General features: G+C 40.1%; 1 protein-coding gene across 2 annotated transcripts in view; it reads left to right on the forward strand.

Moving 5' to 3' along the window:
* Nucleotides 1-10,626, forward strand: part of BICRAL (BICRA like chromatin remodeling complex associated protein) — a 102,355-nt gene extending 91,729 nt beyond the window's left edge. For both annotated transcript variants that reach the window (XM_077485706.1, XM_077485707.1), the window contains exon 13: nt 185-10,626. In XM_077485706.1, coding sequence (XP_077341832.1) covers nt 185-939 — 755 coding nt within the window. In that variant the 3' untranslated portion in view covers nt 940-10,626. The remainder of the gene's footprint in view (nt 1-184) is intronic.
* The last annotated feature ends 3,798 nt before the right edge of the window (nt 10,627-14,424 follow it).

The raw sequence follows: 14,424 nt of genomic DNA on the forward strand, positions 1-14,424 counted from the left end.
ATTGCAAATGTCTTTTTTTTTATTGTGCCCTGACATATGACTTAAGGATTAGGGTCAAATTAAGTGTTCATTTTAGAGGTTTCCTTTAAATAAATGTGGGCTACAAAACCAAGACTGGATATAATTTGCCAAGAATATTCTTTTTTGTTAACTTGTAAAAACCAAAGGTGTCCTCTTTCCACAGATGGGTACCTGACAGAATTCTGTTGCTATAGCAAATTTCATGAAGATCCTTCAGAGGAAAAGCAGCTCAGCAATCATGATCTGGACACAGAGCCAACCAGTGGTGGTTCCTCGCCAACAGACAGTAATACGAAAGATCAGACAGCTTTAAGCTCACCTAAGATTCCAGATACCCCATGTTTAGTGCCTACTGACAATTTACCAGATCTTACATTTAAAAATTCTCCTGAGGAAACAGAAGGCCTTAAAAAAGATGCTGTGTTGAAGAACGTAGAGTTTTCCCCTACGAAAGAACTCATTGTAAACCTTTGCAAACTAAAGGGTAAGTACACCTCTTGTCCTTCAGAAACCTACACGTCATGTAAAGCCTCAAAAGAAACAGTTGCTGTATACTGCGCTCCAAAGTCCATTCCTGATTCTGGATCAAAAACGGACCCCAACAATGCAGAAAGCCCCCAGAGCAAAACTGCAGGACCCTCTCTAGAAACCACAGGCAAGCAAACTAACATTATGGTAAACAGCAAAAGCATAATGAGTAGCGAGACTGTGAAAGCAACGGTCAGAAACGTTTTAGAACTTAAACTTAGCGCAAAGCACTTGAAAAGCGAGGTCTCCAGTAGCAGTTCCGCGGAAATGGAACTTATAAAATGCTCTGAAGATCACGGCATGGACAAGCCAGTTTCACAAACTAGAGAAGGGGTGGCAGAAACTGATTCAGTTTTAGAAGCAGCTGTAAATAGTATTTTAGATTGCTAAACAATCTGCAGAACATTATGTAGGATGCACATGATGCAAGTGGATGAAGAGCAATAGTGATTTAACTCACAGAAGATGAGATGGATACAAAAACATCAGCTGAGATGGCTTTCACATTTGATGGATTCAAGAAAGCCCGCCATAGACAATCAGGAATGATCTGCACAAGCAGGTCATTTTGTGAATTCATAGATGGTAACATGTTTTACATTTTTCTTTTTGTTGGGTTTCATTAAAGATGCAGTCTTGCCACCAACACATAACATGATCTATCTCCACTTTTAAGCACTGCAGCTGAAAAATAAAAAAAATAATACACTCATGGTGCGTATCTTCAGGCCACCATATTATATTGATGGCATTTGTTTATTTGCTGGGACCAAAGAGTACAGATGATGGAAGCTGGCATGGCCCTGGGAGTTAAACAAATCCTGTGTAGCTTAGCTGATGTATACTACAGTTTAGAATCACCCAGGCAACCTCAAACCACTTTGACAGCGATATTTACATTAAGCCTTATTTTTGTATCTGAAGGAAGAACATGTCTGTTTGCCTATAGCAGCCATTTTTTTCCAAATTCAGAATGAGAACATAAAGGGGGGATGTAAGTGGCTAGTAAACACAATCATAACAGTTCTCACTTGTGATACTTTGTTTTGTTGCACTATATGTTATGGGAGACTGCAGCTTTACTGAAATACAGTGTATACGTGTACCACTCCACTAGGTTTGGAACTAACCAGCTTCTATGTACCATTAAATGTGTTTTACTTGCTAGCAATGTCAATGTTGGACTTGGATATTTGTAAGGTTATTCAATAAAGCGGTGCAAGGAGCAATGAGGAAGCACAAAGTTAAAATTAGAACAGACCACAGTAAACTGAAATCTGATTGGTTACTATGTGCACACAGCCATTACTCTTTGCACTCTCTTTTTGAATAAGTTATGAAATGCCGTGAAAATGTGAAAGAGAATCAGCAACTAGCAATACATGAAAAGAATCATTAGTGGTAGCAAAAACGCTGCTACTATAGTCAGTAATGGAAGAGTACAGTTATTTGTTCCAGGTTTAGGTGATAACGAGCTTATTCACTGTTATATTTGCCAGCTCTTTGTGATGATTCACAACATGCCAGCAATTCATGTCAGAAAAATATGCCACATGTAGTATAGGTGGGCCCATTTGTGACACCAGTCACTCAACAGAATAGGCATTAAAGGGTCAGTCCACCTAGAAGTATTGAATTACCAGCTACTTCCTTCTATCTTTTGTTGATTTCCACCTGTCATGGCTTTATAAAGCAGTATCCCTGCCATCAGACATCTAAGATGTTAATAGTTGATCCTTCCCACCAATGTTTATCCATAAATGGAACACCAGTTTGTTTGGACGGACCATTTATTGATAAGGGTCACAGTATACTGCTACAAATTTAGTGACCCATGTGAAATTGCAATTTTTTTGGGTGGGGTTTGGTGATTTAAAATAGAATCTTCTCTTTTCCAATAATTTTGATACTGCAAAGCAGGATACTGTAAGGCTTATTAAGCATTTATTACCTACCTTGTTCCATTCTTTTTGTACAGTCTGTGAAGGAGTGGGAAATGTTCAATATTTATTTGTTGCCCTGGGGACTACAGGGCAGCAGTGTCTATGGAATGCTTGGGTGGGCACAGCACTTCAAGTGTTAAAGTTTGAAGACATCCTAAACCCTATGGATATTTCAATACTCAATGGGCTACCTTAACACAGTCTTTTTGTAGCCCTGAAAGGGTATTTATGACATTTCTTGAGTGCAGCAAAAAAAAAAGTTGCACTATAATAATGTGTTTAATAAAATTAGGGATGGTAGAAAGTTTGGGAGCTACAATATGTTTAGGATCTATGAGTGTAAAATTTACCCTTTGGATTAATTTGACCCTTGCCCTTTAGCCTCTTATGATGCCCCCTAGCCAGCTAATCTATGGGAGAAACAAATTGTCCAAAAAGTGGTTCTTCAAAGATATTTTTGGTTCTGCAGGTGTCTGTTCAGTGTATAAACATGGATGCACAGCTGAAACGATCCTGCGCACTTATATCATAGGGCATTATACAGATTGATATCTGACTGTCACCCCATGTCTTTGGATAGCTAAACATTAACTTGGAATAATCAGTGTGAAAGTAGAACACCCCATTTTAAATGAAGGTTGTCTTTTTAGGATGCCATGAGAGATGATATGTGAGCTATATCCACACAACAGATTCCAGAAGACATATGAGCTTCTGGATGGCCTGGGGCACAATTTTGCACCTTTATTGAAATAGGCATGCAATAGTCTATACAGGTTTGTCCAGAGAAGATGGGTAATAAATGACTTGGCACACAGTATCAAATGTGTAGGAATGGGGGTGCTGAGCTTAAAGTAAACCTGCCATAAGTCTTATACTAGAAAAATTACACTTGCAAAATAGGCCCATCCAGCTTCTGATTGGTAGTAATACATTTCCAATCCACTGCTGCAAAGTTTTCTGCTAGCCCTGGAAATTCTTGCATGCCTTTAAGAGGGAGTTTACTGGTTTAAGAACTGAGAGCTGTGAAACACTGATGTCCAGTATATAATATACTGTGGGGTGCTGGGACCCCACAGTGCATTATGTGATGCATTGGGGTTGATTTACTAAAGGCAAATAGACTGTGCACTTTGCAGTTGCTCCAGAGCTTAGTAAATTAAGTAAAGGTTCACTTTACAAAGAATACCCTATCACATGCAAGGGGGAAAAAAAACATAATTTTTTCTTGCACATATTTGGACGATAGAAGTCAGCAGACATTGCTCATTTACTAAGCCCTGGAGCAATTGCTCTTGCAGAGTGCAACTGCACTTTGCAAACTTTACAGTCTATTTGCCTTTAGTAAATCAACCCCACAGTGTCACAGCACTTACTTTCACAGTTGTAAGTTCAAAATGGCCACACTGCGAGTGCTCTTCTGCGATATTGAGGCCTAGTGGTTGGCTTTGCTATATTAGATTGTAAGGGATCATTGATCACTTGCAATATAAAGTGAATCTGTGCTTTGCACATGTAGGGCAAACTGGCAAGTTCACATAACTACTGCCCAGCTTTTTTTTTTTTTTTTTTGTTACACAGTCACCTTGCTTTCATTCCCCTGCCAATCAAGTCACAATTTGTTGCTTACATAGGATTGAAGACTCTCTCCTCAACCTCATGCGACAGCACTGACCAGCCAACCAATAAGCACCAGAGAGGTCACATGGGTGAAAGAACAGTAACTCACATAGTGCCCATACCTGGAAGTACTGGCTGCCTCTCTATACAGGGGAGAGAAAAAAAAAGGTACAGTATGTGCAGCTGGCAAGGGAGCATCTGCTAAGTGAACCAGTTGTTTGCCCTGCATGGACAAAGCACAAGACCACATTAAGTCTGTATTTAAAAGGGTCACTAAATATAAGTTCAAAGCTGATTTAAGTAAAAGAGGTTTGATCAACATTAACTGATGAATATGTAAAAGTTTCAGTATAAGTTGGAAACACAAAATATAAAAAAAAAAATTGGTATAGCAGGGGGTGACACACAACCAACTTCTTATTGTAGCACTTCTGCTGTCACTTGCCCATGACGTTTGATACTCATGAGTGTTATTAGTAGTCTTTTTACTTTAACTTTTTTCTATTTAGTGGTCCTTTAATGCCATTTTAGAAACCATTCCCTATTCCTTGACATTTTATTGCTTAGCCCACGTGAGTGGGTGCCCATTTCAGCTTCACATTGATTTTAATGTTGCAAAGATGCCTTGCAATTCATTTTTGAAGAAAACAGAGGGCATCTAGTGCTTTCCTCTATACCAGTGGTCTCTAAACTTTCTAAACAAAGGGCCAGTTTACAGTCCTTCAGGCTTTAGGGGTCCAAACTAGGGCCAATGGGGTTGGAAAATGTCCTGGCGTCCAATAAGAGTAAGCAATGCTCTATCTTTGGTGTCAGTGGGAGGTCTAAGGCCTCATCGTTGATGTCAGTGGAAGGAATAGTGCCCCATTGTTTGTATCAGTGGAAGGAATAGTGCCCCATTGTTTGTGTCAGTGGAAGGAATAGTGTCCCATTGTTGGTGTCAGTTGGAGGAATAGTTCCCTATCCTTGGTTTCAATGGAAGTAATTCTGCTCCATTGTTGGTGTCAGTGAGTGGAACTATGCCCTTTCATTGGTGTCAGTGGAAGGAATAGTGCCCCATTGTTGGCATGGGGGTGGGGGGGGGAATAGTAACACATTGTTGGTCTCAATGGAAAGAATTATGCCCCATTGCTAGTGTCAATGGAATGAATTGTGCCCCATTATTGGTGTCAATGGAAGGAACTGTGCCCCATTGTTGGTATCAGTCAGAGGAATAGTGCCCCATTGTTGGTGACAGCAACAGGAATTATGCCCCATTGTTGGTGTCAGTGGATGGAATGGTACCCCAAGGGCTGGATAAAGGCAAGCAAAGGGCCGCAGTTTGAAGACCACTGCTCTATACTCTGTCTTTAAAGTAAACTTGTTACAATTGGTCAAATTGGTCCAAGCATGCCATGACTACATTATATAACTGTAAAAATGGTAAGTAAATCCAGAGAATTAGACAAGTGAAGGTATATACTCCTTTCCTGGGAAGTTGCGTTTTGCCTTGGCCAATTTTGAAGGCTCCCCCTTGGGGGAATGAGATTACTCCTGCTTAGGGTAAGGAAGTAAGGAAGTCTTCTGAGGCAGGACGAGGTGGGGTCAAGATAGACAATTACATGTGCAGTTTCACTAAATGTAACTTCTGCTTTTGCACTTTTGTATCACATACTTGTTTGTGTTACTCAAACCATGTGACAAATTTACTTTAAGCCAACAAATCTAAAGACCATACAAATATTAAGATGACAGCACTCCAAGGTCTCACTCCAAGTTCTCAATGCAAAGTATCTTTAGGCCTCATGCACACTGTAAGCTTAAAGAAGCTGCTCCTACAGGCGTTTGAGCTTTTACTTTTCTCTGCCTGTTAACTCCCCTCCATGTTATTCTGTATAAAACGGGGTAGAAAACAGATGGAATCCCTAAAGCATTATAGTCATTCCTGTGCTTAATCTTAAACTCTATGATTAAGTACACGTATGTGTGAAACGCTTTGGAGATTCCATCAGCGATGAGCTGGATTTGCACCCGGGAAATCTTTTTGTGGGCAAGATTTGCTAAAGCAGTAACATTTACTCCTTATATCCTTTCCAAGAAATATACAGTCGAGGGCTGTGTTGTTTTTTTTCCATAGGATTACTTAGCTCTATTGTATACAAAGACAGATGATACAACTCTATTAGAAGTCAAATGTTTAGCAGATAATCACAGCAATATAACCTTTCAGGTAGTCATATTTACTCAAATGTATTAGGTAGAAGAAGAAGAGATGTTTTTGGACCCATCTTGCGAATAAAAATTCTGATAGTGTTTAGTTAATACAACATTATCCCCCAGGAAAACACACACTCATAACCTTTGAACAGTCATAAATCTTTGCAGCACACAGTTTTTTAAATATCTAAAGGAGCTATCTCTCTTTTTTTGTCCACAGTATCCAATCAGATTCCCTCTTTCATTCTTACATACAGCATTGGAATATTATGGCCAACTGGAGCCATTGCCAATTGCAAGCAGCCAGTGAACTTTTGTTAGTGAATGAAAGATAAAACCTGATTAGTGGGTATTACCAAATGCTCCCTTTTTTTGCTACAGGTTCCCTTGCTCTGGTTTTTATATACAAAGGAAGAAACTTGCTAAGGACAAGAAAAGTCTTCTCTAAGACAATGCGGCTGCTTTTATTAGATCTAGGGATGATCTTGATTTTATTCTGAGCCAAACCCAAGCGCATCCCTAATTAGAACCCATCATTGAAGAGTCCATACCTTACCTTCTCTAGTGGACAGCAGTAGAACTAAATAAATCTGTGATGTAATATGTTTTGTAAGCTTGGATTGTACATGTATGGAGAAGTAATCATTATATGGAGAAGCTCCCGAGAGAAACAAAAATGGTTTGCCTAGTACACACTATCAGTTTTTTTCCTTCAATCAAGTGCATTGAAGGAAAAAAAAAAAAACTGAGGAGCTTTCTGTACTAAAGCCTAGTGCACATGGGCTGAATGTCAGGCGGCATTGACCGATTAAATAAAAAATTGACGACTGTATGGCAGCCATTCCAACAGAAGCCAGCCGTTTGGCCGACTTCTGTTCGGACGAGCATGCTGGAAATCCAGCAGCCTAGTGGCTTCCAATCAGCGCTCTCAGCCAATGACTGACCCCCCGCAAGAACACACTATTCAGCACTCGCAGCCTTTGAATCAGATGCTGATTGGACACTGGTTTTCCAGCATGCCAATTCGTCAGAAGCAGGCTGTTCAGCTGGCGTATACATGGGCCAAATGTTGGCCGGTTTCTGTTGAACTGGGCGATACTAGTTTCCATGTGTTTCTGCACTTTCAACTGAACAAGAGATAAACTCAGAATGCACATGGTGTATGTAATCTGAGCCTAGAGCCACTCCTACATGATTGATTCAGCTTCTCTGGCTTAATTTTTTCCTTTTTTCATGGTAAAAATTTCCCATCTAACACATTTTATATGGCTTCTCTTTTCAAAAAGCACACAATGCATTATCAAGTGTTTCTTTCCATTCTATGTGTTCACTTCTGGCATTAGGCTACAGGAGAATTTCTTGAAGCTGCTCCTGTGAATTGACCTATTTAAATGGTTAAAAAGACAATAGGAGTGAATGGAGCCTGTGTGTTCTGTCAACATGTGGATGAACATTTTACCCAGCTAACATCCTGTACATACGATCATCTAAGGGAGCAGCTGGATAACATCAAATTCTCCCCAGTGTTTGATGTATGAGTACTGCAGTGAAACAAACAGCAAAGGAAAACAGGTGTATACGCGCTACAACCTTCCCACATAAAAGCTCCACCCAGTGATCAGACCTCGAGGCTGCCAACACCTCCAACGTACCAGAGTAAGGAAAGGGATGGTCGGTACTCAGGAGGACATCCAAAAAATAGTATTTCTTTATTAGGTAAACATCCTACCTCTTTCGGATGTTAGTCCTTAGTTATAGCTATAGTCAGGCATGACTAAGGACTAATGTCTGAAACGCGTAGGATGTTTAACAGCATTGTACATGTTTACTTAATAAAGAAGGATCATCCCTTTTCTTACTCTAAAACAAACAGGTTTTCTTCCTGGTGCATTAAAACATTGTGGAACCACACAATTGGCACATGTTTATGCTGTGGCCCTCACCCCTGTGAATGCTCCCATTAAAAAAAGGGTCAATTCATCCAACCAGCTTCTGTCCTGGTTGTTTGGTTGTTTAATCGGTTGCAATTTCTGTCCAAAGACACTTAGAAATTGACTTGAATCTAAAAAGGAATAGTATTTCGTTTTTGGGTACTATAGGCAAACTATCATTCACTCTGAGACTCTGCTCCCCCCTCCACCAATACCAATAGCTGTTACTTCCTAAAAAATGTCAATCTACATTTCTGCTGATATGAACTAGTCATGGTGTCAAGAGGGCTTTGTATGTCACACAAATTTGTCCACTTCTGTTAACACCTACAATTATCTGTATAGTCCTTGTAATGTGTATGATGTTTGAAGATGGTCAGTATAAAAAAAAAAAAAAGATTTTGCCTTTGTCAGTGCTGTTGTTTACATGAACATAAAATATACTAATATAAAAAAAAGGGCCAATAAACCTAAAATGCAATCCAGTCCAGTATGAAAATAAATTGCATTAAAACGGTTGTGCAGGAAAGAGTTACACCCTTTCGTTTTACTGGCCAACATGAAAAGCTGCTAGCCATAGCTTACTGAGACTTTCAAAGTGCTACATTGTTACTTATAGACTTCAAGGATTAAATCATATTTCACTATTTAGTCACAATGCTTAAAAATATACAAAATATACATTCCCTTCTTCCCCTACGTTGGACATAACATACAATTTGGTAAAAATCACAAAGTCCTCCCTGATAAAAATTCTCCACAGGGTCTGACCCTTTGCTTTGTATTCAATACAAAGTGAACCAAGTCCCCCCCCCCCCCCAAAAAAGGAGGAAAACTTTTGGGATGACTCAGTGGGGACCACGATTAGCGTGCATGTGATTTTCAGATAATAATGTTGTATTCCTTCTATTGAATCCTATTTTGATCTCTTCCACACCCACAAATATTCAATATCTTGATGGTCTTGAGGAGTAATGAGTGTTTATTTCTGCTCTCAATAGAGTACTATGCATGCCAATGTTGAATAATTTCCACAGTCCCCAGGTACACCTGTTCCTCTACCAGTGTCCCATAACAATGGCACGGGATGTACCAGTGTCCCATATAATGGCATGGGACCTACCAGGGTCCCAAATAATGGCAGGGGACCTACCATTGTCCCATAATAATGTCACAGGATTATCAGTGTCCCATAACAATGGCATAGGACCTACCAGTGTCCCATAATAATGGTACTGGACCTACCAGTGTCCCATAAAATAGCACAGGACCTACCAGTGTCTCATGTAATGGCACGGGACCTACCATTGTCCCATAATAATGTCACAGGATTATCAGTGTCCCATAATAATGGCATAGGACCTACCAGTGTCCCATAATAATGGCACGGGACCTACCGGTGTCCCATACAATGGCACAGGACCTACCAGTGTCCCATAATAATGGCACAGGACCTACTAGTGTCCCATAATAATGGCACGGGACCTACTGGTGTCCCATAATAATGGCATGGGACCTACTAGTGTCCCATAATGGCACTGGACCTACCAGTGTCCCATAATAATAGCATGGGACCTAGAAGCTTTCAGCAATCACTGGAGTAGCAGTGCCTGCTACAGTGATTTCTAGCTTCCACGGGGATCCCACAGTTATGGTCCAAGCCGGACTAATGTAGCTATGTAACAATTTTCATACCTAACCTCCAGCTTTAATAGAAGAAAAAACATATTATGCTTAGCAGTTTTAAGATTTCCTTACATTAAAACTGTATCCTGATTTATAGCCATACTGCATTTTTAAAGCAAGATCATCAAACAGTTTAAACATATGAAACCAAAAGTACTGCTTGAGAGCAAATGCCACAAGATACATGCTATTGCCTTGGTTAGGTAGGAACACACACTTTTATGTGCCCCTCTGAAACTACTAGAGTCCTAAGCTCAAGACTGAGCCCAGCCAACTAACATCACCCTGCACAATATTAATGCCTTAGTTTTCAGCAAGTGTCACACTAATGATTGATAGTCTGTACAATCTCCTTTAGGTCTACCAAAACCTAGCAAAATGTGAACGTGCCATTGCTGCTTGAATACCACAGCCGGTATTGGAGATTCCTCCATCCACGCTGGGAGAATCAATTAAATTACTCTTGTTAAGCCCGACTATGGCCAGCCCAAGTATTTGCAAGGTTTCCTCTGACGATCTTTACATCACTGAACATCCCTCATATGAATAGTTCAACTCTTTCCTGGACATCTTTTTTAACAGACATTCACTGTTCCTCCTGATTGTGGTAGGAGTTAATACTCGATGATCAAGATTGTATAGAAAGTGACAAACATTGACTTTTTCCTTCTTGGTCTTTGGAATTCCAAAATAATTCTATTATCTATTATCCCGAATTGAGAGCATTGCTATGATTTTAGGTTTAGTGGCCCTTTAATGGTGAGTCCAGCCAAAACTTTTATAGATCAGCATTGTGTGGATACAGGTGGGTAGGTCTGCTGCTTGTATCTCTCAGGGGACTCCATCAGTACACTGATACCCTTCCCCCTTTTTCCTGTGGCCATTACAAAGACAAGCAAAGGATGACCACATCTGGAAAGACAAACAGCAAGAGCAGGCTCAGCTTGTTATAGCCAAACAAATAATGACCACATCTGGAAAGCCAAGCAGCAAGAGTAGGCTCAGCTTATTATGGCAAAACAAAGAATGACCACATCTGGAAATCCAAGCAGTGATTGTAGTCTCAGCTTGTTAAGGCCAAACAAAAAAAGAACCACATATGGACAGCCAAACAGCAAGAGTAGGCACAGCTTGTTACCACCAAAGGATGACCACATCTGGAAAGCCAAGCAGCAATAGTAGGCTTAACTTGTTATGGCCAAACAAAGAAAGGACCACATATGCAAAGCCAAGCAGCAAGGGTAGGCTCAGCTTGTTATGGCTAAACAAAGAATGACCACATCTGGAAAGCCAAGCAGCAAGAGTAGGCTCAGCTTGTTGTGGCCAAAGAATGACCACATCTGGAAATTCAAGCAGCAAGAGTAGGCTTAGGTTATTATGGCCAAACAAAGAATAACCACATCTTGAAAGCCAAGCATCAAGGTTAGGCACAGCTTGTTATCACCAAAGGATGACCACATCTGGAAATTCCAGCAGAAAGGGTAGGTTTAGCTTTTTATGGCCATGGAAAATTGGACATAGATATCTAACTGCCAGAGTCCTTGAGGGATATAATAGACAGTGAGCACAAAACCCATCAGTACCACATAAGGGTGAAATCAGTTTTGGGTGCACTTCAGCGCCATGATAACGGGCATATTTATCAAACAGCGAATGTGACTTTCACTGGTAGCGAATCAATCACTCTCATTTAAAACAAAATAACCTGGAAGATTCACCTGCAGTGAATGTTTGGTGACTGTCACATTCATTGGTTTATAAGTATATGCCGTAATCCAGTGTTTCACAACTCCAGTCCTCAAGGCCCCCCCAACAGGTCATGTTTTCAGAATTTCCATTATTTTGCACAGGTGATTTGATCAGTTTCACTGCCTTAGTAACTACCACAGTCGTTTCATCTGAGGAAAATCCTGAAAACATGACTTGTTGGGGCTCCTTGAGGACTGGAGTTGAGAAACACTACCCTAATCTATTGTTTATTTTTAATCATATGCTGCCTTTTTCTAGATGCATTGAATAATTCATACAGAGTAATTTATTTAGAGAATTAATGTCATCCACACACAACCTTTTTTTTTTTTTTTTGGTATTGGCATAAACCTCGGCAATTAACAATGTTACAATGATGGCTCTGGGATAGCCACAGCAATAGGAATGTAAGCGGTAAACCTTGATGTAATTGTTAATTTTGGGGATACTTTCTGTTTGTACATTCTCATTGACATGTGTTTTTTTTTTTGTTTAGTGCCAATTTTAGGAAATGATAAACTCATTGTAATTCAACATTCCAAACTAAGTAAAAATGTCAGTTTTAAATTGACTTTAAATAAGAGAAATTGTTGTACTTTGTTGTGCTTTATCAATGGACTTGACTGTCTCTATGGCCTTGGCGATGTGCGCTTTTAACACGCGGATGGTGTCTTGCTATAGAAAGTAAACCTGATGGGGTTTCTTTGGGGACTAGAATCTCATTTGATGTAAAAAAAAAGTGCATATTCTATTTCTTAGAAGCAACCAAGCCACAACGCTTGTAATTGCATTTCTGTGTGCTGCGTTGAACTGCAACACTAGTCCATTGGCAGGTGCACTGGGGGGCTATTAAGAATGTGTTGCACTGCATCATACCAATGCACCTAATATGCATTGCGGTAAGAAGCTTAGGTAATGCTATGCTTTTTTTAAATACCTTTTTCCAGATGTTTTCGGGCTGATCACATGGCCTGCTGGGTCCTCTTTCTCTTCCAATCTTCTCTAGTGGTCGGCAGTCCTTATGATGCAGAGAGCAGTGCTGATGTGATGTGCATAACTCTGTATTATTACAGGGTGCTGCCATCTAACCTGGAGAACTTTGGACATCTTGTCATAAAAATGTGTGTGAGACAACATTGGATAGGAGGCGAGTTTCGCAGCCTGAGCTTTAATCTAAAACAAGCCATAACTGACCTTTGTAGCTGCATGCACTGTGGAGGAATTTATGCTCAAAGTTTACGGAAGAAATTCTTTCACTTTCTGCAGCTCAGCTTCCCCTTCTTCTCCTCTCCCAATAGTGCACATGAACAGGGAGAAATCAGAGTTTCTTGGAGACCTGACGTTGATCAGTTTACCACTTCTCTTCGAACCTGAATCGCTTCACATGTGCCTGTAGCTATAGAGGTCAGTGAGAGTGTGATTTAAAGCTCTTTTACTGCCTATTATAAATAAGTGAACACTTGACTGTTCGAATCCTGGTCACAGGTTCCATTTAGGCCTCATACACACTGGCGAGTTGGCCCATGTGCCCTGTTTTTGGCTCCCAGGAGGCACAGGAGCAGCATCCAGCCCCTGTTGCCAGCAGCTTGTCAAAATCAATGACAATCTGAAATATGTGGCAGCTGAACACCGGCACTTGCATTTAGGGACATAGGCCTGGATTGCAGGAATTCTGCATTCTGGGTATATGTGTCTAAATGCATATGGTCCTAACCATAAACTATAGACTGACAGACGGCTGGCAGCAAGGCTGTATGCTGCAGCTTTGCCTCCTGGGCACCCAAAAACACAGAAATTGGCGGGCAAAGGCCAAACCGTCAGTATGCATGTAACCTCTGAAACACAAGATTGTTAAAATAAGTTTTAGTATATGTGCAATGTACAAACCACACTCAAGTCCCCCACCTAGTCTTGATATAATCAGTGTGAATTAAGCTGTTATTGATTCCTAAGAGTCCTTTCACGTGTTTGCATATGCAGAAGTACGCATTTAAAAACAAAAAAAAATACATTTATATAATTTATATAATACATTTATATACTTTTTCTGGCATTTTATAAAAAAATGTTCATGCATTGTGCTCCAGGAGGTGGGAACATTCAGTATAAAGAATTTATATGGTGTAGGTAACACAAGTGCTACACGTTCTTTGTTTTAAAAAACTTGCTGCATCACCTATATGTGAACTCGTCTCAAAACAATGAATAGAATTTTGGCATGACATTGAGATCCCTGTAAAGCCAGTCTTTATATTAGCAGGAATGGCCATGATCACGGGTAATTGGGGGGGTTATCACAGCCTGCTCCTTCATAGGGCCAGTGGGGATTGAGATTTCAGTCTTGGCTAATGCGGCATAATAAACATGAATGCCTCCAAATATGATCCACTTACAAAACTTGTATATGTAGAAAGCTGACATATTTTACCCCCTAAATCTATCACCAGAGTATCCTAATGTGAGTTTTTCTAGTGAAGAGAAATCATCACACAAATATTAGATTATATAAAAAAGCACAAATATTATAATAATGAATTGATTTATAAAATTTGAGGTAACTAGAACTAAGGGGTCAAACCCAACCCCTGAAAAACAACCCCACACCATAATCTCCCCTCCACCAAATGATTTGGACCAGTGTACAAAGCAAGGTCTATAAAGACATGGATGAGCGAGTGTGTTTCTATTCCCATAGACACACTCCTAAATCTTGTGGAGAGCCTTCCCAGATGAGTTGAAGCTGGTATAGCTGC

The sequence above is a fragment of the Lithobates pipiens genome, unplaced genomic scaffold, assembly GCF_037356315.1.
Source record: "Lithobates pipiens isolate NorthernLeopardFrog02 unplaced genomic scaffold, aLitPip1_a1.2 Scaffold_18, whole genome shotgun sequence".
In the NCBI taxonomy this organism is placed as follows: domain Eukaryota; kingdom Metazoa; phylum Chordata; class Amphibia; order Anura; family Ranidae; genus Lithobates; species Lithobates pipiens.